General features: G+C 31.7%; 5 protein-coding genes and 1 non-coding gene across 8 annotated transcripts; 4 read left to right on the top strand and 2 right to left on the bottom strand.

Moving 5' to 3' along the window:
- The first annotated feature begins 1,817 nt into the window (after positions 1-1,817).
- TRNAL-UAG (transfer RNA leucine (anticodon UAG)) lies at positions 1,818-1,897 on the top strand. Its single transcript has one exon. It is a non-coding gene; the product is annotated as a tRNA-Leu (tRNA).
- Positions 1,898-2,869: 972 nt separating this feature from the next.
- On the bottom strand, positions 2,870-4,859 carry LOC107929499 (ubiquitin-60S ribosomal protein L40). The gene is made up of 5 exons (XM_016860934.2): positions 4,631-4,859; positions 4,446-4,532; positions 3,660-3,762; positions 3,232-3,298; positions 2,870-3,093 (listed from the first exon to the last, which is right to left on the bottom strand). Exons 1-5 carry the CDS (start codon positions 4,731-4,733, stop codon positions 3,067-3,069), a joined length of 387 nt encoding a protein of 128 aa, XP_016716423.2. The 5' UTR covers positions 4,734-4,859; the 3' UTR covers positions 2,870-3,066.
- A 3,898-nt stretch (positions 4,860-8,757) lies between these two features.
- On the top strand, positions 8,758-10,919 carry LOC107929572 (probable 6-phosphogluconolactonase 4, chloroplastic). The gene is made up of 3 exons (XM_016861039.2): positions 8,758-9,380; positions 9,470-9,605; positions 10,258-10,919. Exons 1-3 carry the CDS (start codon positions 8,908-8,910, stop codon positions 10,720-10,722), a joined length of 1,074 nt encoding a protein of 357 aa, XP_016716528.1. The 5' UTR covers positions 8,758-8,907; the 3' UTR covers positions 10,723-10,919.
- A 2,039-nt stretch (positions 10,920-12,958) lies between these two features.
- On the bottom strand, positions 12,959-15,057 carry LOC107929613 (cytochrome b5). 3 transcript variants are annotated; one of them, XM_016861100.2, is made up of 4 exons: positions 14,907-15,057; positions 14,620-14,716; positions 13,564-13,630; positions 12,959-13,468 (listed from the first exon to the last, which is right to left on the bottom strand). In XM_016861100.2, exons 2-4 carry the CDS (start codon positions 14,704-14,706, stop codon positions 13,218-13,220), a joined length of 405 nt encoding a protein of 134 aa, XP_016716589.1. In that variant the 5' UTR covers positions 14,707-14,716; positions 14,907-15,057; the 3' UTR covers positions 12,959-13,217. The 3 variants fall into 3 exon arrangements, with proteins under 3 accessions (XP_016716589.1, XP_016716590.1, XP_040939580.1); XM_016861101.2 differs by having other exon boundaries at positions 14,937-15,037; XM_041083646.1 differs by lacking the exon at positions 14,907-15,057 and having other exon boundaries at positions 14,620-14,832.
- A 3,273-nt stretch (positions 15,058-18,330) lies between these two features.
- Positions 18,331-21,486, top strand: LOC107929612 (vacuolar protein sorting-associated protein 26A). The gene is made up of 11 exons (XM_016861099.2): positions 18,331-18,602; positions 18,724-18,798; positions 18,882-18,956; positions 19,067-19,139; positions 19,277-19,321; positions 19,580-19,691; positions 20,011-20,077; positions 20,370-20,414; positions 20,550-20,605; positions 20,789-20,964; positions 21,067-21,486. Exons 1-11 carry the CDS (start codon positions 18,600-18,602, stop codon positions 21,240-21,242), a joined length of 903 nt encoding a protein of 300 aa, XP_016716588.1. The 5' UTR covers positions 18,331-18,599; the 3' UTR covers positions 21,243-21,486.
- Positions 21,487-22,606: 1,120 nt separating this feature from the next.
- LOC107929582 (molybdate-anion transporter) lies at positions 22,607-26,389 on the top strand. Its single transcript, XM_041083647.1, has 8 exons — positions 22,607-23,032; positions 23,855-23,999; positions 24,100-24,268; positions 24,664-24,934; positions 25,103-25,368; positions 25,457-25,672; positions 25,784-25,886; positions 26,008-26,389. Exons 1-8 carry the CDS (start codon positions 22,882-22,884, stop codon positions 26,067-26,069), a joined length of 1,383 nt encoding a protein of 460 aa, XP_040939581.1. The 5' UTR covers positions 22,607-22,881; the 3' UTR covers positions 26,070-26,389.
- Positions 26,390-27,559: the final 1,170 nt, after the last annotated feature.

A 27,559-nucleotide genomic window follows, 5' to 3' on the forward strand; every position in this document is an offset into this window, starting at 1 on the left:
GAATTTTTTTCTATTTAGGCCTTTAAAATTTTAAAGATAGAAATTATGCAAATGGTGAAATTGTATTTTTACTATCGTAAAATTAAATTTTAATTTTAGCGTCTCCTAAAATTTTCTGCCTTCACTATCATGTCAACATTAAATATGGATACACTGCCACACAAGTTGTCCTGTCAATGTCATTAAGAAATAAGTAAACTACATAAATAGTTACTCAATTATAAAAATTCTTATTGTAGACACCCAAAATAAAAAATTTACAATTTAAACATTTACGTTACATAGTTTATTTATTTTAACTACTATTGTTAAAAATTCTAATGAAAATCTGATATGACATTTGTTGACACATGGACCAAACATTGAATGTTACATAGTACACTTTAAACTTTAAAAGACTAAAATATAATTTACCTTATACTAATTATTAACCAAAATAAAGCATTTTATTATTTTCTCGGGTTTGGGTTCCGACCCACCCTAGTCGTTGCACTGTCTCCTCCAGGGTCGACTCAGCCACAGCTTCCCCGCTCTGCTCAGCCGTTCGCACCATAAAGAAACGGAGGAGAATGGTATCATGCAAGAAAGTACACTATCGTCATTAACAACTTGAAAATCAGATTTGGCGCAAAAACCTTTTACTTCAAACTCCCATCTTTACCATTTCCTGTTGGTACATTAATAAACCCAAAATATTCAGTACCTCTGCATTAGAGACCAACAGACCCCCTAACACAGATACTACATTTATACCATCCAAAATTGAAGATTATTATCATAATTCATGGCACCAAAAGTTTTACTGTAATGATTGTATGCCCATTCTGACTAAGGAAATCATATGCAGAATATAATATTGATTTTATATTCCATCCATTCCTTGAAAGGAACAAAACTAAAATCTTGCTACTTCGTTTTGCTGAAGTTTTACAACTTGAAATCTGTTCTCTTGAATATAGGATCCTTTTATCCACCATTGCCTTTATATGTAGCAAAAACAAAGCAATTCATCCACGAACACACAATGGCCAAAATACAAATTGTATATGCAACAAAATCAAGCATAAAAACAAGCAACAGCTGCTGAGACACCGAGAAGGAAAATAGAGGAACGACGTCAGCGATAAAGTCTTTCAGATCTGAGATTCTCTGCATTCGGTTTTAAAAATTTAAACGGATCGTAGAATATTTTATTTTGGTTAATAATTAGTATTAGGTAAATTATACTTTAGTCCTTTCAAGTTTAATGCAGTATTCAATGGTAATTGTGCCATGTAACATCCAATGATTGGTCCACGTATTAAAAAAATATAATGTCAAATTTCTGTTTGAGTTTTTAAAGGGAGTGACCAAAATGAATTAACTCAATTAATCATTATTAATATGTAATAGATTTTATCACACCTATGATCATTAAAAATTATATTAGCAAATGATTATTAGTGTAGTGGTAAATAATTTATTATATGAATCCATTGGTCTTATGTTTGATTCCCAAATTACATTTTTTAGTTTGTTTTGTTTGAAGATTATACAAAAGTATCACAAATTAAAATATCCTTACAATTACATAAATAATCCTTTACTGGTTTTATTATTATAAATATTTTCTCTATGAATTAATAGGCAAGCCGTGAAAGTTTGGACGAGTGGTCTAAGGCGCCAGATTTAGGCTCTGGTTCGAAAGGGCGTGGGTCCAAATCCCACAGCTGTCAGTTTTTAATTATTAATTTTATTGGGCTTAAATCCAACTTATTAACGGGCTTGAGGCTTTTTGGTTAATACAGAAGACCGGAATTAGAGTCCAACCTTGCTGTGACAGTTTGGCCGAGTGGTCTAAGGCGCCAGATTTAGGCTCTGGTCCGAAAGGGCGTGGGTTCAAATCCCACAGCTGTCAGTTTTAATTATTAATTTTAGTGGGCTTAAAATCCAACTTCTTAACGGGCTTGAGGCTTTTTGGTGTAATGCAAAAGACGAGGAATTAGAGTCCAATCTTACTTATTGCAACTTTACATTTTACTTTTTTTTTTTATGAATACTTTGTTTTTTTAAATTGCATAAGTGAATTAAAATTATCATAGGTTCCATTTAGTGGATGAAAAGGACTAGGAATTAGAGACCAACCTTAATTAAACTATACATTTTCCTTCTTTATTTTACTTTTTTATTATTCCAATGTTAATAATTAATTTTCTTTTGAATTTCATAAGGGAATTAAATTTATCATAGATTCCATTTAAATAGCTTGAAGAAATATCCTGCAATAATAAAATTATGATTTAAGAAAAAAATACACCAACGACGGTAAATGAAAGTAATTTTCTTAAGTCGATGTAATAACGTTTGATGAAAATGTTGTTCATGAAAGAATTTAGCATGTTCTCCAATAATAATATGGGCATGGGGCAACAAGCAATCGGATACTTCGGACTGAAAAAAGCTTTCAATCCCGGTCGGACCAAATTCAATTTGTTTAGAATGAATAATTCAAATTTATTTGATCCTCTGTTTACTATATTATAAGCTTTGTTTCATGAGTTCAAGCATTATTTGATAAAATTTTATCATAAATATTCTTACAAAAAATTTAATTTTCAATCAAATAAAAAAACTCAGTAACTCTTTGCATATCATTTTTAAAAAATAATTATACAACATTTTAAATTATTTTTACTATTTAAAATATAAAGTAATTAATTTTAATCATAAAACAATAAACAAATTATAAATTAAATAAAAATATAAATTGATTCGGTTAACCGCAATAACTTATAAAAGAACCCTATCTAAATGGCATTAGTTCGAATCCATTTTCGAGTTCAAGGTTGTTTTTTCTCAGCCCCTACTACTATGCAAAACGCAACGATAATTAACCATAAATAAAGAACTCCAATATCATATCATAAAATTCAAAATTAATGACATAAAACAAGGAGAGGTTCAAGCTTAAAGAAATCAAAGGCAACTTAAAAGGTTATTAAGATCTGTTATTAGCACTACACCATTCAAATTCCAAACAGAACATCTGAAATTGAATGACTTTAAAACTCCATCAAGATATCCAATCTACTTGATCTTCTTCTTTGGCCTCAGCTGTCAACAAAAAGAAATAGTGTTAACTAGATGTTTAGCATGACGACAGATTAGGGTTACTGGATAAAATCTTAAGAATTACGGCCTTATGGGCTTCGCATATTTAACAGAATAACAGGATTGGCGTATATTGTTTACCTGATTGCTATGCCCACACTTCTTTTTCCTGCAGTTCACGGCACGTGGGTGTAGACGAGCATAGCACCTACAACAAAAGATATCAATGGTACGGCTTTCAGTACGGACATAGAGAATAGAAAGATTTCAGTTCTAATGTGTAAGCCCGCTTTCTAAAGCAGTAGGAAAGGAAAGCGATTTAACCAAGGGTGTAACATGATTTGGGGCACAATAAACAATATTGTATACTCTAAAAAATATGGGCAAAAAATGCTTATGTCAAGAATCAACAATATGAAGTTGTAGAAGGAAGAGTATATATAACCAGATGCATATGAAAAGATAAATTGATAGTGCTCAAAGAACAATTCATTACAAACAAATTTCAAACTAAGGTATCTAGAAGGAGCATTCATATAAATAAGCAAATGAGGAAAATGAAGACATACTTGCGGCAGATCATCTTGTCCTGGTTGTATTTCCTAGCCAATGCCATCAAAGATGGCTCGATAATGCCACCACGAAGCCTCAGAACCAGATGCAATGTTGATTCTAGACAATTCCACACAAACATTCAGATAACAAGAACAAAAATGTTCAGGCATTCAATCAAACAACACGGAGCTTCTCCTAGACTCAGTACAGAAAGAAAAAAAAAAAAAAAGATTCAGGGATAACATGAATTCTGTTTCTTCTTATCATATATAGGGGAGCTAGCTGAAACAATGTGATGGGAAACATGGATTGGTTCAATACGAGGAATGAAAACTAAATCGCAATTTGCCAGGGTAGTCTTCTTCGGTTCTTTTAGTATGAACAAAATTCAATTTATTGAAACCTAAAACTTTTTCTCGATAATTTAGAAGTTCATGAACTATTTGTTTTACTCAATAATTTTATAATAAACTATTGCCTAATGGAACCTTAGTTTTACTGAATTGGATCCCTAGTATTCCATAATTCGGAACATAGGTAAGGGTTCAAAAATCACTAAGGAGATTAGGATTTCTGGTAACAGAGAGCTAAAATAGGTTCTAACGGTTCCTATAGTATTAGTTGCTTGCCATCGACTCGCATTTCCTCAGTGAGAAAACAAAAATTAAGCATGTTTACAGCTTTGATTCACAGATCAGGTCGTACAAATATAAATTAAAAACAAATTTTAACATTCTATGTCCAAAATTGCGACGAATTTTCTAGAGAATCAGACAGATTTTATGTTCAGTACTACTTACCTTTCTGGATATTGTAGTCGGCAAGTGTACGACCATCCTCAAGCTGCTTTCCGGCGAAGATCAACCTCTGCTGGTCCGGCGGGATACCTAGCAAGATTTTACAGAGGATAACGTAAGCCATCTGATTCCATTCCTAAAACATGAACGATAAAAAAAAAAACCGGAAGAAAAAGAGAAGCGTGTACCTTCCTTGTCCTGGATCTTAGCCTTAACATTGTCGATAGTGTCGCTGGATTCAACCTCTAGGGTTATGGTCTTCCCAGTTAGGGTTTTCACGAAGATCTGCATTTTCCTTAAAACTCTTATGCCGCTTATGTTTCTCTCTTTGATCCAAAAATTCTTTTTCGTTTATTGGCATTTAAATAGATGGGTTTATTAGGGATTTAGGGCTTTTAGATGTTGTTTGGTTACAAGTTTATAGTTTCAATTTCCAAACTTTTAAAAAAAATAAATTAAGTCCTTCAGACCTTTTTATATTAAATTGAGCCCTTTAATTGAGAAAATTAATTAAATAAATCTTTTGACTAACATTAATTGTTAAAAACTAACGAAATTGATGACGTAGCAATTTAAATTGGTTTAAATTGTTTTTAAATATTCAATTTTCCATATAATTTTTTAAAGAAAATCATGACATGGAACTTAATTAATAAAAAAAAATTTATTACATTTTTTTTCTTTATTTTCAAATTTCTTCTCAAAATGAAGAACCCTCTCTTTTTTAAACTTAATAGCCGCTTTTCACCATCTTGTTGCCGATGAAATTTCTTTTGGTTCTCATTTTAACATCGGAATAAAGCCCTTTCTCTCCTTCTTTCTCTTTCTCCGATGATTTTCTTGATGCTGACAGAAACTTTGTGAACCTAGACCTTGAGTTCAAAAACTCAACCCATATTCATTATCGCCATTGATATCTTCTTCTTTTTTCTTTGTAAGTTCAATGCCTCAAAAGAATCGCAGGAATTGAGTGAAAATTTTCAGTTATCCAAACATAGAACAAGTTTATACTCTTTTACTTAACTAATGGGTGAATGTATCCACCATAGTATTTTCTACAGAGGACTTTCTAATCAAATATGTATTTAAAAAAAAATTATAGCTTTTATTTATTAGTGTTATTGTAACATTTTTAGGAAATTTGTTAAATTTGTTTACCTATTTTTGTTAACGAGTTACTTTTTTGTTAATTTGAGTTTTATAGATTTGAAACATTTGTCTTCGGCTTAATGATTTGGGTTTTGTTTAGAGTATGATTATGGTTTGTTTTTATTAAAAATTGACGATGTTAGGGGTTAACTTTAGTGGTGAGGGTGGACACGGGTTTAGCAATCGTGAATGAGCTGTTCAATTTCACGAGCAAGTAGTGAGTGGATGATGAAGGTTGATAAAAATAGCTATTAAGCTTATGGATGGTGGAAAAAATAAAAGTTTTATGGAAATATTTTATTTTCTAATTTATCTGGAAATGCTAAGCAAATAGTGTTTGATGGTCAAAAAATTAAATAAAAATTTTGATGGAGGAAAATCTGCAAACCTTAAAAGTTTTTAACTTTTAAACATTGAAACGTAATTAAAATAATTTTAAAAAAAATTCATTCATACATCATTATTTTTTTAACAGTCGTAAATGCATATATATGCTTACATAAACAATTAAATATGAGATAAAAATATCATGAATGTCTTTGTATTAGAAGTTGGATTATATTTTATTCCCTCTACAAAAATAATGGCCAAATTGATCCTTATACATTAGATCAAATAGTAAATTGATCATTTTTTAAAAATTTTATCCACTTTTACTGTTAAAAAATCCTATTTTTTTAAAGTTATGACTACAAATTTTATTATAAAAAATAATTTATATGTTTTAAAAGTGTTTTAATATATTTATTTATAAAAAAAGTTACGGTCAATAAGTATAGACACAACTTATTTATGTGCCTATGTTATGTATTAAAAAACAATATATTTATTCATAAAAAAACAAAAGTGTTATAGATTTTTTTATCATAACTTATTTGTAAAAAAAATAAAAATAAAAATTAAACTATGGAAAAAGTATATTATTTATAAATAGTGTTATAAAAGCTATTTGACACCTTATAAAAACTTTTTTTTGTTTTATAAATGTTATATATTATTAATTTTACTTAATTTAAATATTATAAAAAATTATAATCTATCGTAATTCTTTTTCCAAAATAAGTTTATATAAATTTTTATTATTAAAGTTACAAACTATTTGCATTGTGAACCCAAATATTATATGGTAGACGTCAATTATGTAAGAACAAAAGGTTTTCTTGTATCATATCGTGGGATATGATACTATTTGAGAGAATATAGTTAGACACAAGCACCGGATATGGCTCGCAAACTCTTTAATTTGATATAATCAAAACTTCAAAATGTGGTTGAGAGGGCAATTGTCGTTCTGAAAAAAAAAATTCTCATATTAATAGCACTACCTTAATGTAACTTAAAAAAAATAATTATGTTGCAAACTTCATAGCTTTATTCATAGGTGGATTTGAGAAGATCTATGCTTCGAAAAGTATTTGAAAGAAAGATATATTGATGATCTTGATAATACAAATTCAAATGACGATGGTGATGAACTCAACCAATGATTAACATTTGATGATAGTGCCAACAAATATGAAACACTAGAACAATTAGATAAATTTGTATATGATATTTGTTTTTCTTGTTATTTACAGTAGTTATGATAATATTATCAACTAATTTTTTGGACTAACATAATATATATGATAATTTGATTTTAAATTTTGTTACTTGTTTAGAATTTCATTTGTCATGCTAATAATTATTTATAATAATTAATATTTTTTAAATTTTAAATTATGTAATTGTGTAATTATAATTTAAATTACCAAATATGACATGAAGAATTACAATCTGTCAGCTATACACCCTAAAGGAATTATGATTCTTTGCAATTACAAGAGAATGTAATTATTAGGGTAATAATTGCGCTTTCATTTAATTACTATATGCTCTTCAAATAGATCTTTAAGAGTTTTATTGAGTTGGTATCACCTTCAACCTTAATAATGAATTTACCAAATGCCCTTCATTTTTAATAATCAATAGACATTATTGCAAAGGTAATTTTATCATTTCATATAAAATCTAGAACAAAATATTTCACAAAATGATATTCAAACTCAAAATACTGTGTTTTGTTTTTTTCATTTTTAACTTTATCATTTTAACCAGAAACATTTTTTATTCTTATACCCATTTTTTAAATTTGTTATATACAATTTCTATCTGAATTGTGGGTGTGACAAAATCTAATTTAAATTAAATGTTTTAAATATGCTCCAAATTTTTATAGCTTTAAGAACTAAATTAAAATATTTTAAAACTTATAATGTTTTAAAAATTTAAATTAATTTAAAATACAAATATGTGCTATAATTTAAAGATATAAGATGAAATTAACTTGATTTTATTTGTTCTTAATCCAACTTATTTAAAAGGAAAATCTAAAATACTTAATTAATAACAGTGATATTGCAATTTAATTTGCATAAAAACAAAATCTTAACTATTCCAAAGGACTTGTACATGTAATACAAAAACAATAATGAATTGTTTAGTTGATTGAGTTTTAGCTCGATTGATATGAATATTATTGTCAATACAGAAACACGCAAGTTTGAATGTGTGGAAGCATATTCTACTCCTACGTATGAGTTGGGAAGAAGCTATTGCCTATATATAATTCTAAATTTTGTGTTAAAAATAACAAATATAATCAAAACTTATAATAAAAATATTCGTATTCCAAAAGATTTTATATTCCGGTTCAATACTCATCCTTTCCTTTATTCCAAGGGACATATGTGCAAATCTTTATTCCAAGAGGCATATGTACAATGGATCAATAAAGTAAATACTTAGGCATATGTGCAATGTGTCAACAAATCCATATTTACCGTCGTAATTGGTAAAGTCATTGTAAATTGATATTATCAATCACTTTTTTTTTTATTTTTTTTAAATTAAGGAATTTATTACTGATAATAATTAATAATATTTAGATAGAATTGAATCGAATAAATTATTTGAATTAAAAATTAATTAAAATATCGATATAGGAAATAATATCACATTAGTTGAATTAACTAAAAGTCCATTAAATTAAATTTTAATAAATTTAATAAATTTTAATTTAATCCATATTAAAAATCGATTAAATTGGTAACTGAAATTCTTGTAAGAAATTATATATTTGAACCATGATACAAATATTGACCAAATAATTTTAACCCCTCCCCCACATTAGTAATGCCACCTCATCATTTCACCGAAGAACTCCTGCCCGAAACCTCGACAAGACCGAAACCAAACCCCACTTTAATCAATCAGTCAGGTCCAAGCTCGCTCTTTGTCAAACAGTCAATTGTAAGTTAAAAGTGCACATCACAGAATGGCATCTTCACCCTTTCAATTCTCCACTCCAGTTCTCACTCTCCTATTATCATCGCCGTCGTTACGAAAATCCCCTTGTCTTCCTTTCCATCCTTCATTATTCTCGCCGCCCCTTACCCAGAAGACCCTCACTTTCTCGACTGGGACTAGAGCCGTTTCGGGGTCCGGAAAATCCCCTGGTCTTCCTTTCCGTCCTTCATTATTCTCGCCGCCCCTTACTCAGAAGACCCTCACTTTCTCGACTGGGACTAGAGCCGTTTCGGGGTCCGGGAAGTTCTGTTGGAGAGCCAAGGCGTCGATGTCCGGGACCACCATGGAGAAAGGGAAAGGGAAAGTCGAAGTTATTGATTCCAAGGAGAATCTTTCGGTTTCGCTCGCTAAATACACCGCCGATCTAGCAGCTAAGTTCTCCAAAGAGAAAGGCAGTTTCACCGTGGTTTTGTCTGGCGGCTCCCTCATCAAGTCTCTCAGGTCTTAAGCTACCTTTCATTTTCTTAGTTACTTTCACCATCTCATTTCTATTTCTACTTGTTTTTTTCTCAAATTAATTGAACTTTCAGGAAACTAGTGGAACCCCCATATGTTGATGCGATTGATTGGTCAACATGGCATGTTTTCTGGGTGGATGAAAGGGTTGTTCCTAAGGATCACGATGACAGTAACTATAAGCTAGCTTTTGATGGGTTCCTATCAAAGGTATAATTAAAGACCATAGTGATTCCACTTTGTTATTTTTTCACAGAAATTATAGTCTGTTCTGCGTTATTTGTGACTAAATTGATTTGCTAATGTGGTGGATATGAGAAAGGTTAGGCTCTGAGAAGATAGATCATAGATGTTTCTACTTTGTGCAAGTTGGGTAAAATTACCATGTAAATCAGATAGCATTTTGCCTCCTCTACTAAAAAGATGGGGAAATTAGTCCAGCAAACTGTTCTTTCTATTAAAGTTCCATTCATTTCTACCATTAAAAATGGTCTTGTTGAGGTACATGAACTGCATAGCAGAAAGATCAGTTTGCTCTTTAATGACGAATACATTAATTTGCTTATTTTTTTAGTAAAGGGGTAAAATGCAATTTGACTCCTACTACTTTCACCGTGCAAGGTGCTGTTGCTTTGTGCTTTTCTTTATGGCAGGGTTGCCTGTTTAATTCATTTGAATCATCCAAAAGATACAAGAAAGGGTCTTAGTCTTTGAATTGTTAATATGAAATTGTTAAATTTTTATCTCCTTTTTTCTTAGCCAAGTTCTCTGCCAATTCTGGTTCTAAGATGATGTTAGTATACCATTTTTCCCTAGGCAAACAAGTTAGAAGTACTTAAACATGTTATTTTCTCACCTACAGGTACAGATTCTCCCTGGTAATGTATACGCCATCAATGATGCACTGTCTGCTGAAGGTGCAGCCGATGATTATGAGACTTGTCTCAAGCACTTGGTGAAGAGCAACGTGCTTAGTGTCTCAACAGCTACTGGGTTTCCTAAGTTTGATCTCATGCTTCTCGGAATGGGACCGGATGGACACGTGGCTTCCCTCTTTCCTGGCCATCCTCTGGTGAAGGAGAACGAAAAGTGGGTTACCTTCATTAAGGACTCACCAAAACCGCCCCCGGAGAGAATCACCTTTACTTTCCCAGTTATCAACTCATCTGCTCACATTGCACTTGTGATCTGTGGTGCTGGTAAAGCTGGTGCGGTGCATTCCGCATTGGGAAATAGTCAAAATTCCGATCCACTGCCTGTTCAGATGGTTTCACCAGAAGGGGATCTTGTTTGGTTTTTGGACAAAGATGCAGCTTCCAAACTATAAGTTTTGAAGCCTATAGCTTATCTGAGTTGTTACTCGAGACTTACTTTGAGTGTGTTAAATTGGAGTTAACTGGTCTGAGCAGTGATTGTGCTACCGGAGTTCGTCTCCGCTATAGTTATCGACTAGCAACCATTTTCTTCTTTTTCTCATGATGAAAACATGCTATGTTCAATAAAACGTATTTCATGGTTGCATCATCTGCGGCTTGAGTTGTTAAAAGTAGTCTTACTATGTGCTCTCTGTTTTTTACTATTTAGTTTAGTCTAAATGCTTAAATTAGAGGGAATAAGGTTGTGTTCACATAATGGTCAAAATTTTACGGAACTCTTCCAAGAGTTTTTCACTTATTCAAAGTAGTTTGCGGTAAAAAGGTTAAAAAGAATTCTCAGAGCAAATTTGTCCTTTTGAAAATAATCAAAGCAATTTAATTACTATTAATTCAAAAAAGTTTGCATTTTAGTCACCACTTTATATGGTGTAATCATTTTCATTTTGGTCATTCCTATTAAAATTGCAAAGTGGAAGTATTTTTAAAATTTTGATTTTCCACTTACTTTAGGTAAAATAAAAAACTAGTAAAATAAAAAACTAACATTTTAGTCTTAATCCTTTTCTAAAAGGATGAGGTTAACCCTAAAATTTAAGAAAAGAAAAGGGGTTTGTGGAAAATCTGTAGCTGAATCGTTTTTATTCTGCTTCCTTCTGTACCGTTGATCTAAGGACATAACTGTAGTGCAGCTTTTTTTCAACTGGAAGTTGAATGATTTTTTTAATCCCTAGAAATTTATTATACCTAAAATTCAATTTTTTGCATCTTCTGCATTTCAATCTCAGTTAACGGTGGTCCTTTACTTGACAAATTAAGCACAACTTCTATCTTAAAACTTTAAGCAATGCTTGTTGTATGCCCCTAATCTCAAGCAATTTGTGTCGTGTGGGAACTCACAAGCTTTCACCATGTTGGTTTTAGGTGATAGCCTAAGTGATTGAACCATCAAATAAGTGTGGAGAGTTTGGGCTAAGAGAATTGATTATTCTGATTTTATCTTTTGGGGTTTTATTCATAATTGAGGTTTCATCCAATACACAGTCAAACCTCCCATTAATACTGTTCACTTCGAAGATGAAGAAAATAACAGAGGTGGGTGTTGCCTCTTGTCCCCAATTTGTAGGGTTAAACTCTTTTTTAGGTCGGATTAAACTTCATTTATATTAAAAGTTTGGGGACTAAGATGATAATTCTTTATTTTATTTAAATCACGTGTAAAATAAAAAATTTAGAAATAATAAAATAATTCCATGTCAAGTTTCGGTTTTCAATTTTAACGGAGTGACCAAAATGATCGAATTAATAATGTAGGTGCCTAAATTACATATAAAAATAAAAAATTCAGGTGGCTAAAATGAAAACTTTTGAAAGTTAAGTGACCATCCGTGTAGTTTACCCAAATGTTTACATGATTTTAATTGGTATAATAATAAATTTATCCCTCCAAGTTTACATAAATTAACAAAATTACTCAAATTTGTGTAAATGTATAAATGTCAAAACTAAAATTATTTAACTTTTTTAGAATTAATGCCAAAATGACAAAATAAATTAAAAAAAAAAGGAATCGTAGTAAAAATTAAGTGAATGTAATGTACTTACAATAAAACAAGTCACAACTTCGAAGAGGAAAAATTATAACCATGTTATATACTATATTTGGAAAACTCTTACTTGAGTATTTGACCATTGATTTGACCCTTAAATGTCAATTTAGAAAGGTTTGGCTTTTACATGCTATAAAAAAGGATTCCACCAGAGTATTTAGCCATTTTGTTACTTCTTACTCTCAAGCCAAAGCCAAGTAGCCAGTGGCAATGGTGAAAATTGCCTATTAGTCCATAAATTAGCATCCCATTGCTCCATGGTTTAGTATACATAATAGGAAGATGTGCTCATATGCATGATACCTTCCATCCTATAAATGATACTATGATAATCAGAGCCCATAATTCCAATCAATGTACCATATTGCAATAGACATAATAAGAGATCCATCATGTCAGCCCCTGCCACGCCACAAGCCCTTTTTGCTCTTACATAGAGATGGCTTGCCCGTCTATGGGATCTAGATCAGGGTGAAGACTAGGGACTTATGCTGGAAATGTTAAGATGATAAATAGGTTTTGATAAATTGCAAAGGATCACAATGTCATTTGACAAGTATAAAAGGAAGAGGACACAAAATTATAAAAACATGCTCCTGCTTTTAAATTCCAACAATATTAAACATTTTCTGGTTTCCCTGCTAACTTAAATGGGGGCTCAAAGATGCTCAAATATAGTATTGTCTTTTGACAATGGAGCATATCATCAACAGGTATTTAGTTCGACACACAAATGCTAAAAGGACATTAAACAAAAGATATGACTGTGCTATTTCAACTAACAGATGAGACACACTGATTCTTCCCTCGTAACAGGTAAACTCCTGTATAGTAATAAGCTACTCTTTCTTGGTATAGTGACGTACCGCAATAGCCAAACCCAGGATCAAGAGGGGAACAAGAAATTGTAGGATCTTGATGACAAACTCAGGGGTCTTATCGGGATTGTAAGGCGTTTGCTGTGGTGGAATGTAAGTGCGCTTTGCTGGGACAGTTTTTGGATCAATCTCACCAATGTAGTATTTTTCCATCATTTCTCTTGCTGAATCACTGTGACCCACATCTTCAAAATCATTGGTGGCATCCTTCCCTGAAAAAATTAGGGGACAAATAACATGATCAAACTACCGAATTCAAGGTTAGTTACTTAAAGCACCAAATACAAAATCGATTGTAAAAACTTACCAGTAGCTGACAGCAAAACTTCATCACCTCCGGGATGATCATCCATGAACGGAGTTACATCATAAACCTAGATCAAGAGAAATCTCAATCATAAACAATAGTTTAGTTTAACTTCAAATACCTTATTCTTGACTTCAATGGACTACTAAACATCAAAGGAGAAACGTTTGATATATAACGAAAATTTGACCTACAAACACCAGAAATCAAAATTTTCATTCCCCGTATTCAATTACAGGTAGCACCCTACTATTTTTAACATAAGTAATGTTGGACGAGAGCAGATGATGGAACTACTGGAATGGTTCATTTGCATATTTATGTGATTAGATCCCATCATTACCCTTTTATTCAACTAATCAGAGATAATATGAGTTCTGCCAATTGAAAAAACTTCAATCTATCAGACAAAAGCAACCACATAAATGGCATAAACTGTTGCAGAACACACACACACACACACACTTATATATAAAACTAAAAGATTAATTAATAGTATCCAAATACTTAAAAAGGCAAAAAGTCAAATTTCGACTACCATGAAAATGAATATAATAAATAGCTCTTTAATTCTCTCTCTCTCCATTAGAAGGAAAAATCCAAACTCTTTTTCTTCATGTCATATCCTCCTAATTATGAAAAAAAAAACTTGAGAATAGTCATTATGACAAATACAGACAGTTTCGAACTGGTACGCAAGTTCCAGAACAGGGAATCCTCCCGCTAGCTTATAGTTTATTAGTATAAAATTATTGAGCAAAACAAATAATTCACAAACTTACAAATTTTATATATTTAGAATTATGTATTCATATAAACACAAAAATAATACATATAAGTTAAAAAAAGGTTTCACATTCCAATTTTCATTCCTCGTAGAATCCACCTTCCAAGTAACATAGATGAAACTTGCAATTGAAAGATGAACTAAACTCAAAAATCATCTATAATCAAACAAAATAAGCATGATTTTTAAATAAAAGCAAAGGAACTAAAACAATCCAACAGAGAAAGACCAGAAATATTAATCGAATAAAAGAAAGAACAAGATCTGACCTTCCCAGAAATAATCAGCCAACAATCTTTGGTTTTGTTGTGGTTGGCAACCTCCTCGAAAGTGTGCACTTTAGGATCTGAAGCCATTCCTTCAACGCTGCCAACCAAAGAAAAACACCAAAAATTTCAAAACCCCACCACCGATTAGATCTGAAGCACCCACAAAAGAAAGCTATAAAAGCGTATAAAAAAAGTAAAGCCCAGTTAAGCTATAAAAATAAAGAGTCCAAAAGGCTTCAACTATGTTCTTAAAAAGGAAAATAAAAAACTAGAGAAAGAGAATTTACGATGAAAAAGGAGAAAAGGCTTTAGCTTACGTCCCTCACTGTCTTTGTTTTTTTTGCGTCAAACGGACAGTGCTAATTGCCAACTCAAAAGAAAGTGTGGATCTTCGCTTCTACTTAAGCAGTTGATGGCCAAAAAACGTCCATATAATCTTCTGACTTTACGGAACTATCCTCGATCATAATCAGTTCGATGAGGGTAGTTTTGTCTCTTCAGGAATACATTTTTCAGTTTTTCTTTTTTATCGTTTTTCTCTGGCTATCAGTTTTTTTTTCAATTTAGTCCTGAGATTTTGTGGTGTTTTCATGTTTGTCCTGATTTATTTCATTCGTTGGTAAAATTAATTAAATTGTTACTGAATTTTACTTAAATTTTGATCAGTTAAATTCTATATTAAATTTTTAATAATTACAACTAAAAGTAAAAAAAAAACAAAATCATCACAATCAAATAACTTCCCATGTATCAAATATTAAGTTTATGTAATTCCATAAGTTTAACATTTATGCTATGATATGATTAGTTGAGAATCCATTTTTATCAACGTAAATAAGGTTTTAATAAATCTAAATTTAATAAAAAATAATAGTGATAAAATTAAAGTTATATTTTTAATATTTTAAAAGTAATAGGAAAAATTTAGAGCAATTCTAATTAATTATAGAATTCATGTAACGGGATCACATTAGGTTGTTTAGCTTATGGCTAGTTTAGTATTGTTTTTGAGAAGTGTTTTTAAAAAAATATTTTAAAAAAATGATATCGATAAGTATTTTTGAAAATTTTGATTTAAGATTTAACTGTTTAGCATTACTGTCAACAAATGCTTTTGAGAAATAAAATATCTATTTTAAACATGTTGTTATAAAGTAACAAATAAGCATTTAAATAATATTCAAATTAGTTAATATTATGATATTTTAATAAGAGTATAAAAAATAATTTATTATAATTTGTTGTTAATATGTTACTATATGAAAAATAAATTTTAAATATTTTTTAAGTAATTAACCAGAGAAGGGGAAAATACCATGTGTTTGAAGGAAGAAAACATAATTAAACTGTTAAAAATACTTTTAGAGGAGAGAAAAGCTAAAAATTTTAATTTCTCATTTGAGAAAAAATATTTGTAGTATTCATTTTGCTTTAAAAATACCTCTAAAAAGCACTACAAAACACAACCTTAATCTAATTCCCAACCAACACTTTAATTCCCAGGTTTTGGTTAGGCGTCCATTTGAAGAAAGTAGGTATCATATTTAAAGATTTCTACACATAAGTTAAACTTATGGTTGTTTCTTAAATGAATTTTAGGCTTTTGTAGGAAATATCAATGCTTAATTTGAATAAAAAAAAGTATTAATATGAAAACAAATGTTAAGTTCAGAGATTATTTTGGATAAAAAAAAATTTAATCTCTAATGTGAGAGTAGTTGCCAAGTACATGTCCTAAAAAGTGATTTATATTTATTAGGGTAAATTACATTCAATGCCACTAAACTATTAGTAACTTTATGTTTTGGTCACTTAACTTCAAAAAGTTACAAATAATCATTGAGCAATTTTGAAAGTTTTCATTTAAGTTATTAGATTGTTAAAGTTGTTACTGTATGGCCTTCTTTATTCGCATTGCCCGCACTAATAGAAGAATTTCCTTCTCCTTCTCTTCTACAATTTAGTTTTTTTTATGAAATAGCTTTGAATGTCACAAACTTACGAACCAAAATTCAAACAACATTGTTCTCTAATCTCTGATATTGACTATCAGACCAATTTAGATCTAAGTTATATTATTCTACTCTTAATTGATACTAATCTAGTGTACTAATCATTGAATTGTTGCTTAGAGGTTATTAGGTAGATATTAAAAAAAAATCTCAAAACCCAGCATATTAAATAATTTTTTTAAAATAGTACAATAATTTAAATAAATTTTTTAAAATAATTTAATAATCATTTTATAATTTTTTAAATTAAATAACCTAAACGTAAATTTATTAATAACAATAAATATAGTTTACCCTATATATTATTTACTTAGGGGAAACCGAGGATATTAACAATTGGGAATCGATAAAATAATTGAAGTAACATTGAAACTTCGTCTTTTAGTGTAAAAAAGGTTGGAACCTTTTTTTTGGTTCTATAAGAAAAAAGGTTGAGCTTTACGAGGTTCAAGACGTGAAGGTTGAAATTTGTAACTAAAAAGAATTAGAAAGTTCTGAAATTTGTAACGCCAAGCATTTACTTCAAACTCCTAAGATTACCCTTTACCGAGTAAGAAAGAGATTTTTATCACATTAGAGTTGTTTTTCTAAGCAAATTTTTGTTAGGAATAATCATAAATTTAACGTTTGATGTTTACTCATTCTATTGTTTTGGTATATATCTATTTATTTGATCACATTGATTCTCAAAATTTTTAAATTGTAGTTAAATTATTTTATTTCAGATCGAAAATTTGAGTGAATTGTTAAAATTTTAATACGATTGATGTGATAATTATATAAAAATTTACGTACACTTCATTGATGAGATGAATATTCTTTAAAAAAAATATAACATTAAATACAAAATTTATCATATATATATATCTTAAATTTTGGTTTTTCTTGGAGGGGTCAACCATCTATTCATAACACTATAAAATATATCGGGAGAAAATAAAAATATAAAATATGTATTTTACACAACACCATCCATAATTATTATAATAGTGTATTTTGCCACATCCAAATTCACTAATTCTTCGCATACTAAGTATATATATTATTAAATAAAATCCATTCTTGATAGCACGATTAACATAAAAACACAAAGACAAAATACTTGCCATCAAGAGCAGACATAAAATTGTGTAGGCAATGAATTTTATTTAATTATGTATATGTTTAGTATCCGAAGAATGTATAGAAGGGTGTTTTTCATCCATGTCATATTTATAGAGAAACTATGAGTTGGAGTCGAGAGATACAGTGTGTAGCTTATCGTCTCAAGAGGAAATCTTTGTTTATTTTAATTCTAAAATTAATATGGAATGTATTCATTTATCTTATGGAGAGAGAAATCAAAGGCATTTTAAAGTAGCGTGAGTTACAGAAACTGAAAATTTTATTTCCATCAAGGAAATTGTACTGATTTAGAAACGGGGGAAGAATTGTTTGTAATTGTTACATTGTTTGTGTGTAGCAATTTTAGAAATTTATCTGGAAAAGAAAAGGGAAGAAAAGAAAAGTTCTATTCAAATTTCAAAGGCCTTTGAAACCCAGCTTCTTCAAATTCAAGAGAAGTTAATGGGCCTATACAGCATGTATATTGGACAATTGAAGTCCCAAATCAAAGAGCTGGCACGGGCCACCACGAGTGGTTGTCCAGCCCAAATTATCCCGTTTTTCGCGAAGGCGACAACGAACTTTGTACTAGTACTGGACGCCACCAAACTTTGCTTTCCGATCCCCAACTGTCAAACCTCAAAAAGTGTTTGGGGTTCCCCTTCCTCGCCAACCTCGGATTTGTCGCTGCGGTCTAGGGTTTTAAATTCTTGCCGCGATTTCCGATCTCAATCCTTTTCTCTTTCAAAAAAAAAAAAAGAAAATCTTTAGCTGATACTCGATTTCGACCTGCCAATTGTCACTTGATCTCATCGTTTTTCCGTCTATTCTCCTGGCGATTTAGATTAATTAAATCGTAACAGCATGGTGAGATCGCACATTCTTTTTTTTTTTTGAATTTTTTTTACTTCGACTGGATTTTGCAGTTAAGACTCTAATATACCTTTTATTTGAATGCAATTCGAATTTCTTGATTTTGTTAAATTAGAATTTCCTGCTTGGAGCTTTCAAGCCGGCATGCAATATCTTGATCACATTTTCCGATGCTAAAACTCGCAAGCAGGTATGCTTCTAGATCACTGTGATTGTTCAATTTATTTTTCACGAGTCATAGTGCTGGAATCTGGTTTATTGTTATGTGATTAGGTCCCCATGAAAAAGGAAAATGGCCAAATGGTTATGGTACCGCTTTTCCAAAGTCAAGAAAATATTGCTGGGAAGGTATTTACTTCAACAGATTGAGGATCATATTATTTGAGCTGTGTACTTGTAACTTTAAATGTACTACTATCAACCTTCAAATTTTGAAGATATTTCTTTGTCGCCTTCAGATCTCCATAGAACCACTTCAAGGGAAGAAAATTGAACATAATGGTGTTAAAGTTGAGCTTCTCGGTCAAATAGGTCGGTCCCTGTCCCTTGTTCAGTGTATTGATCCCAATTTTTAAATATCATTCAGATGTGGTAGAAAGAATGAGGTTGAACATTTGAGAGTGTTATTTCTTTTTGAATGAAATTTATACAAACTTTGATTCTTGCAGAGATGTATTTTGACAGAGGCAACTTTTATGATTTCACCTCTCTTGGTGAGTATTGTAGTCTGACCTTACTGTCGTTTGCTTTTCCTGGAAATTGTTTCAACATTCTTCAACTTAGGAATTAATTTCCATTAGTTGCATTTGGAATGGATGTGGGTGAAAATAAAAATTCAAAGAGTTCAGTTTGTGCTTTGCAGTTTGTGATATTTATATCCTTTTTCAGTCTGTTAAAATATTTTTGCATTTAATAAGTTCTTGTAGACTATTGAGTTTTTGTAATCTTTTGTATATTCGTAATATTTGCAGTACGTGAGTTGGATGTTCCTGGGGATATATATGAAAGGAAAACTTACCCATTTGAATTTTCTACGGTTGAAATGCCATATGAAACTTATAGTGGTGTGAATGTGCGGCTCAGGTATGCTACCCACTGCTTAAACTCTTTGAAGAATTTTGTTCGTTTTTCTTCTGATCAATTTGAAAAGAGTGGTTCCCTGATCACCAAAAGTTTGTTTGCTATGTATTTTCATGTATTATTAATCAGTTTCTTATCATGATAATTGTTTTGGAGTACTTACCTTAATAAAGATTATAATTATCCCGATACATGTTACTAGAAAAATGCTTATTTTGAAGTTATGAAATGGTTTAGTTTTGTTTGTCTGATGATGAGGTTGTTAAATCGAGGCTATAATGTGACAACACATCGTATAGTAGTTTGATTATGCTTTCTTCAGGTATGTCCTGAAAGTGACAGTCAGCCGTAATTATGGTGGAAGCATAGTGGAATACCAGGACTTTATGGTATGCAGCATCCACTTCCTTTTCTCTTAAATTTTTGCTTTCTTTATTTCGTCCGCTTTTTGCTTAGCATACTATGGCTCCTTACTCTCACATGTACTAACACTATTATGCAAATAAGCATATACATTGTGTGCCACTAACGGCAGAACTTAAATTGTCTGTCATGCTTTCCCCCTCATACCTGATATGCTTCTTTTATACACGAAAATCAGCATCAATCTATATAGCTATATACAATTTATCAGTTATGCAGTCTTGGCTACTTATCTTTTGCTTGGTTTATGTGTATCAGGTGCGCAATTATTCTCCACCTCCATCCATCAACAATAGCATCAAGGTGTGTGCAACAGTTTTAACTTATTCTTATGATTATGAACATCAGATTGTTCGTTTCACCATTTGCTAATGAGCTGCTCACCACTGATTTCATTCATAATATTTAATTTTAACGAATATCAAATCCGATCTACAGATGGAAGTTGGAATTGAAGACTGCCTGCACATTGAATTTGAGTACAATAAAAGCAAGTAAGTCAAACATCTAATGATCTTGCTTAAATCTGGAATAATAGGTTGGCTTAGGTCAGTGCTCGTATAGGATTTAAGTTCTCGAACTTATACTACTATAAGAACCAAATTTCCAGTCACTTTCTGTGAAGTAGTTTTGACTATATATTGAAGTTCTTACCCATTGAACTCCAATTTGCACAGGTATCATCTGAAAGATGTTATTATTGGCAAGATATATTTTCTTCTTGTGAGGATCAAGATTAAGAATATGGATCTTGAGATACGGCGTCGAGAGTCAACAGGATCAGGAGCAAATACCCATGTTGAGACTGAGACACTAGCTAAATATGAGTTGATGGATGGTGCTCCTGTCAGAGGTATGTTCATAACTTGTTTTCTTTGAAGGATGTTGATTTGGGCTGAAATTTTAGTTTTATTAAATTGTGTACTATGCTCATATCATGTTCTTGGTATGGAAGGTGAATCAATTCCAATCAGGCTGTTTCTCAGCCCATATGAACTGACACCGACACATCGCAACATAAACAACAAATTCAGTGTGAAGTATTACTTGAATCTCGTGCTTGTCGATGAAGAGGATCGTCGATATTTCAAACAGCAAGAAATTACGATATACAGGCTACAGGATTCCTGAGTAAGCATCACATACATGTAAACTTTAACATTCCATCCAGTAAAGAAGAACAGTGATTAAACTTGTGGTACTTTTGTAAAGCCGCGAAGCTTAGGGTTAAAACTTGAAGAAAAAGAAAATTACTGGAAGACAGGGTTGTTTATTTGGAAGGGCTATATTTCAGCTTTTGTATACTTTGCTTGTTAGATTTCAGCTGACTCGGAATTGATGCAGTTATTTACACGAGTGTAGTTACATTTTGATACGATCATTAGTAGGCCAAAAATGGATTTTTGTTCAAGAATGAAATCATTAGGAAAACATCTTGTTCTTTCTTCAACAATTTCTGATCTCTAGTGGACCTCTCTGTAGGGTTCGAATCTGCCGTTGAACATTATAGTTCGGAATTGTCAGTACATGTTCTATGTGTAATTACATACCAATTGCATGATTTCTTTTTCCCCTTTCCTCTCTAACCTTCAAAGTAAAACTCACTTCTTTCCGTGACAAAGCCCAAAATTCTGCGACACAAAATATAATTTTAAAATGTATTTAATTTAAATCATTACAACAAAATCTTAAACACCCAAAATACACCAGTACGCAGACTAGTCAAATTTGTTAATTGGATTAGTAGATTTGATTTGGGTTGGGCTAATTTGGATTTTAAGATTTTCAATTCAATCTCTATGTTAGATTCTTTTGAATTCGAGTGGTTCAAGTTAGGGTGGTTATGAGTTAATATCATTTTAAGCATTGATCTATTTTAGTTATTTGATCAACTTATCGGGATTTGGATTATATGAACTTTATATTATTTTGTGTTTGGATTAATTTTGAGTTCATGTATGAATTAAATTGAGTTTATTGGATCAAAATTTTAAACCTTTTAAAAATTTAAGTTTAGAATGATTTGAATATAAAAATTCAAATTATAATTGTTACATCTATAAATACCACGTTAATGATGGCGGCCTTTTTCAATACTATTTGAATCAGATTGATCTAATCGGTTAAACTAGAAATTGATTAGTATATCGGTTTGAATATAGGGATTGAATCAATCTTTAATTAAACAGCTTAAAATAAAAAATATTGAATTAAAAATTGACAATTGAATGATTTTTTAAATATTTATAAATTTTAATTAAATCGAAAACAAATTATTTGACGTATTAGACCATTGATTTGGTTATTAACTCGTTCACTTTCCCACCGTCGCAAGTCTCCCGACCAAAAGGAGCCTTTGTCAAAGTACAAATGATGCCTACGCCATCTGAGCCACCGACACCTCCTCTTCTTAATACTATTCATATCGGATAACCCAGATCCTGCCACGTGTAACATTCAAAATATAAAATTCCTATCAAGTTGTGCCAAACGCGTACTCCTATTCTGTTTCCCATTTCATCCACAGTTACTCGCCCCCATCATTTTTCCCACATCTAATATACCCATTACTTGTTAACACTTCAAATTGACCCACTCCTTTTCTCCATTAAAAAGTAAAAATCAAAACGCGAGCTCTTTTCATTGATTAAAAACCCAACACATTGGCTTTCGTTTTCACAACTTCATATTAAAATCTCTGCGTCCTCTCGCAGAAGGAAAAAAGGGGAGAAAATTTGACCGTGAGTAGTAGTATTAGGCAGAAGAAACAATGGAGCTGTTCTATTTCATGGTGTTCGGTGCATTGGGAGCAGTGGTTGCAGCATTAGAGCTAAGCAAGAACAGCAAAGATCGAATCAACACTTCCCCTGCTTTCAATTCCTTTAAGAACAATTACCTCGTTGTTTACTCTCTCATGATGGGTAACTATATAACTCCCCCTCATTTTTTATTTTTTTTTTGTATTTACTCAGATCTGATTTAATTTCTGTCCTTTAGATCTCACTTTTATTTTTACTCTTAACATGTGTCTGATCTAATGCTGGTTTTTATTTGTTGTGTGTGTGCGCGCGTGAATCCACAACCTATTCCCTAGATTTTCACTTTTAGAGTGCAATTGAATTTTTTTCTTTTGTGATTTGGTTTCACTTTGAAATGGAAAACGGGATAACCTGCATATGTTTCAGCTTGTAAAAGGGAAGAGTAAATAAAATGACTTCCAATAAGCGTTATGTGGATTTTCGGTCCCTTTCTGTTTTCTGGTTGAGACATTGGATCTTGTGTGTGTTGGTGATAGGTTGCTATTACTTGGATAAACAAACAACCAAATCTTTGAGGATGAAACTATCCATTGTTGTTAGAGCTTACAGTGGAAGTCTTGAACTCATGATTCTTGCTGAGTTTAGCACCGTTGTGTTAACTTCTTTAATAAGTTTTGTGGCAATAGATGTAGGGTGATACTTTCTAATCTAGGTATCTACTTGAGATTTAATGGTCTGAGATGCCATTGGTCATGAATTTGAATTGTAGCAAATTTTGTGGTAAATCTAGCTTTTGATACAAGTCTTTTATGATGACGTATCTGTAATTATCTTAATCAAATGCATCATAAACACATTACTACTTATGTTTGAATGATAACCTTCTGGAGGTATGATCTGGTAATTGTGAAAGATAACTTTCATGGTCATTGGGTGATATATCTATCTTGCTGTTCTGATAAATGGTTGTTTATGTATCAATAGCTGGAGACTGGCTGCAGGGTCCATATGTTTACTATCTTTACAGTACATATGGCTTTGGAAAAGGGGAGATTGGACAGCTTTTTATTGCTGGTTTTGGATCCTCCATGTTGTTTGGCACAATTGTTGGATCTCTAGCTGACAAACAGTAAGCTTTTACTGTGGCTTCTGTTGTGATCCTGTCATACTCAATGAATGAATGTCGAAGGTTTTGTCTTAAATGCTAAAATATCTTTTGTTCTATTCAGGGGCCGAAGGAGGGCATGTGTTACTTACTGCATAACTTACATACTTAGTTGCATCACCAAGCACTCTCCTCAATACAAAATTTTGATGATAGGTCGTGTTTTGGGAGGTATTGCCACCTCCCTTCTGTTTTCAGCATTTGAGTCTTGGCTTGTTGCTGAACATAATAAGGTGAGCAATTGTTTTGTGCTCTTTACTCTTATGCATATCAGTCAAGCTTAAAACTTACGGCATATATGTGTTTGATTTTGATTTTGTGCCCTTTATTCTTGTTTCCTTACTATTATGGATGCTGTGTGTTAGTCTGTCAGGTTGTTTGCCACCATGCCCTATTTTGGGGGGAAAAAACAATGATAAAGATATTTAGCTTACATCTCGTATTGAAAATGGTATATAGGAAAATGCAAACTTCGATTCTTGAACTTTCCATCATTGTTTTCAAAGATGTCAAGGCATGAACCATCTGTTTCTGCTTAGCTACATTCTCGGCTGCATCACTGATGTTGATACCTCTTTTAAATTTAATCTTGTTCTTACAATTCTATTTCTGCTTCTAATCTTTGCAGAGGGGCTTTGAGCAACAATGGTTGTCACTAACATTTTCTAAGGCAATATTTCTTGGCAATGGTCTTGTTGCCATTTTGTCTGGGTTGTTCGGGAACCTACTGGTTGATTCACTATCCCTTGGACCTGTGGCTCCTTTTGATGCTGCTGCATGCTTTCTTGCCATTGGAATGGCCATTATTTTATCATCGTGGACTGAAAATTTTGGAGATCCCTCAGAAAATAAGGACCTGCTCACCCAGTTTAGGGGTGCTGCTGTAGCTATAGCTTCTGGTAGAGTTCAATATTTATTATAAACTCAATACATTGATCAGATTGACAAGTTGCAGGCCAAGTACTGTCTCTTGATGCCTTCTTGTTGTCAGTCATCCTCCATCATGCAACAATTATTTCCTTAGGTTTCTTTTTGTTCCCTTTAGTCTAATTTTTTGTGCACTTCAGATGAAAAAATTGCTTTGCTGGGTGCCATCCAGTCTCTGTTTGAAGGTTCAATGTACACCTTTGTGTTCCTTTGGACTCCTGCTTTGAGCCCCAATGATGAAGAGATCCCTCACGGTTTTATTTTTGCCACATTCATGTTGGCTTCTATGCTGGGAAGCTCCCTTGCATCTCGATTGATGGCTCGCTCATCACCCAGGGTAGAAAGCTACATGCAGATTGTTTTCGTGATTTCCTCTGCCTCTCTCCTGCTTCCCATTATAACTAATGTATGTTCGAATATCTCTCTCTCTCTCTCTATATATATATCCGTAGATTATTCTATTGAGTGATTCGTAACTATATGGATTGTAACAGTTCTTGGTGCCTCCTTCAAAGGAGAAAGGCGGAAGCATCTCATTTGCTGGCTGTCTTCAGCTTCTTGGCTTCTGTACTTTTGAGGCATGTGTAGGGATATTCTGGCCATCCATTATGAAAATGAGATCCCAGTACATCCCAGAGGAAGCTAGGAGCACCATTATGAACTTTTTCCGCATTCCTCTCAACATCTTTGTCTGCATCGTGTTGTACAACGTATGTTAGAAGCTTTTCTATAATAGCTTTATTTGATCATGTGCCATAGACCAAACCCAATAAAGCTTTAACTCTGTAAGTAACCAGCTAATGTTTGTTTTGGCTGTGAAGGTTAATGCATTTCCCATCACTGTTATGTTCGGTATGTGCTCGATTTTCCTCTTCGTGGCCTCTATCTTGCAAAGACGATTGATGGCAATTTCAGACAAGCCAAGTATGTAGACGACATCATATCACACCAAACATCCTTCATTTTCCTGTGTTATCTTTCAAGTCACTTCAAGCTGTTCTCTTTTCAATCATTTTGATGATGGTTATTATTATTTTATTTTCAGAGATGGAAAATTGGACAGCTATGAAAGAAAGGGACCCTGAGGCAGAGCCACTAAATGATTGAGAGTGATGTTTGGGCTACATACAGGGTCACCGAGGATTTTCTTGGTAGGTAGAAAGCAACAACATAACTCATTTCCTTTTTAGAGTTGCAATTGCTACTTGATACAGATTGGAGGGTTTGTATTTTGATTTTATGGTAAAAGAAGTAAAAACACAAGTGTATAAGAAAATAGGGGTCTACCCAATAAAGAAGATATGGGTTATATAATAGGTCATTATCGAGTATTCATGATTTGTTTTTTTTGGCTGTCAGTAGTTCAGCATTAAAAATAGTAAGCCAAGTTTCAAAATCTTTCTAATTTTGATATTGTTCTTTTTTTCTATAGTGCCCCATAATTCTAAATGGTTACTTGGTTTAGATTTTTTTTAATGAAGGGTAAGGGTAATTTTTGTCCAGAAATTGAATATGATGTCAATCGAAGACTTAATTTTATTTTTAAGTTGATTAAGATTGTTGATAAGATATGATCACTGTTTTTGGAATCGGACCGTCTAGTTAGACTGGTTGCATAAAAAATCATAAGGTACTGGTCTAGAATAAGAGTTGAACGGTTGAATTGTGAATTGATTTACTTGATTAATTAGATCGACTGAATCAATTGAATCGACAATTGAATCAATTAAATTATTTTTTAATGTTTTTAATATTTTAAATAATTTATTCAATTAATTGAATGAACTCCATTCGATTTTTTTGGATATAATTAGTTTTTCCTTTTTAAAATTTCTCTTCTTTTGATGAGTAGGTGAAAATGGTTTTATTTCCGAAGTCCTAATACGCACTAAATTATTCCACGTAGAAAGAAAGAGAACATTAGAAATGCCATCTATTTACTCGATTCACTCAAAGCAATGTCTAGTTTTAAGCCGGACAAGATATTCTCGCTCGGCTAGACGTGATAAACCCTGTTATATTTAATCATTATTATTCATGATAATTAATCTAATATATTTATATTTATTATATTAATTAATATGATTCTGACTATCATTAATAATTAATTAATATTACATGAATATGTTGAATCCAAAATTTTATTGTATATAAAAATAAAATAAAATAAAATTTAATGTCAATTTTGTTATATAATAAATAATAATTTTGTTAGTTTAAACGTTTTTCTAATTTGTATTAATGTGATATATATAACAAAATTGAAATTCAATCTAAATTTGGACTTTTATTTCTTATCAATTTTATTTTTTTACCAATATTAAAAATACATGATGGAGGTTTGAGATTTGTATTAATGGTTTAGTTATTCTTCTTTTTCCTTGGAAAAGGGGTATTTATAAGAGCAGGGCTTTATGTCGGCAACTCTATCATTTTTCACTTCTTTAATAATCTGGATATACGTTGGTGACATTAAGAAATCGAAAAGATTAAAAAGATTAGATCTAACGTAGTAACTATTCTTAGTGACGATGCTCGTGCACGTTAATTTAATAATGCATAAACTAAACGCAGATGAAAGTACTGACTATCGCCAC

The sequence above is a fragment of the Gossypium hirsutum genome, chromosome A12 (genome assembly GCF_007990345.1).
Source record: "Gossypium hirsutum isolate 1008001.06 chromosome A12, Gossypium_hirsutum_v2.1, whole genome shotgun sequence".
NCBI lineage: Eukaryota > Viridiplantae > Streptophyta > Magnoliopsida > Malvales > Malvaceae > Gossypium > Gossypium hirsutum.

Bases quoted from the DNA above. Each gene is read 5' to 3' on its own strand.
- LOC107929499 (XM_016860934.2), bottom strand. From the start codon at position 4,733: ATGCAGATCTTCGTGAAAACCCTAACTGGGAAGACCATAACCCTAGAG. The intron at 3,763-4,445 runs GTAAGTAGTACT...GGAATTGTCTAG, and splicing joins CGACTACAATATCCAGAAAG to AATCAACATTGCATCTGGTT. The intron at 3,299-3,659 runs GTATGTCTTCAT...CTTTTGTTGTAG, and splicing joins GACAAGATGATCTGCCGCAA to GTGCTATGCTCGTCTACACC.
- LOC107929572 (XM_016861039.2), top strand. From the start codon at position 8,908: ATGGCATCTTCACCCTTTCAATTCTCCACTCCAGTTCTCACTCTCCTA. The intron at 9,381-9,469 runs GTCTTAAGCTAC...TTGAACTTTCAG, and splicing joins TCCCTCATCAAGTCTCTCAG to GAAACTAGTGGAACCCCCAT. The intron at 9,606-10,257 runs GTATAATTAAAG...TCTCACCTACAG, and splicing joins TTGATGGGTTCCTATCAAAG to GTACAGATTCTCCCTGGTAA.
- LOC107929613 (XM_016861100.2), bottom strand. From the start codon at position 14,706: ATGGCTTCAGATCCTAAAGTGCACACTTTCGAGGAGGTTGCCAACCAC. The intron at 13,631-14,619 runs GTCAGATCTTGT...CTCTTGATCTAG, and splicing joins GGCTGATTATTTCTGGGAAG to GTTTATGATGTAACTCCGTT. The intron at 13,469-13,563 runs GTAAGTTTTTAC...TAATTTTTTCAG, and splicing joins AGTTTTGCTGTCAGCTACTG to GGAAGGATGCCACCAATGAT.
- LOC107929612 (XM_016861099.2), top strand. The intron at 19,692-20,010 runs GTATGCTACCCA...TGCTTTCTTCAG, and splicing joins GGTGTGAATGTGCGGCTCAG to GTATGTCCTGAAAGTGACAG. The intron at 20,965-21,066 runs GTATGTTCATAA...TTGGTATGGAAG, and splicing joins GGATGGTGCTCCTGTCAGAG to GTGAATCAATTCCAATCAGG.
- LOC107929582 (XM_041083647.1), top strand. From the start codon at position 22,882: ATGGAGCTGTTCTATTTCATGGTGTTCGGTGCATTGGGAGCAGTGGTT. The intron at 24,935-25,102 runs GTAGAGTTCAAT...TGTGCACTTCAG, and splicing joins TGCTGTAGCTATAGCTTCTG to ATGAAAAAATTGCTTTGCTG. The intron at 25,887-26,007 runs GTATGTAGACGA...TTTTATTTTCAG, and splicing joins GGCAATTTCAGACAAGCCAA to AGATGGAAAATTGGACAGCT.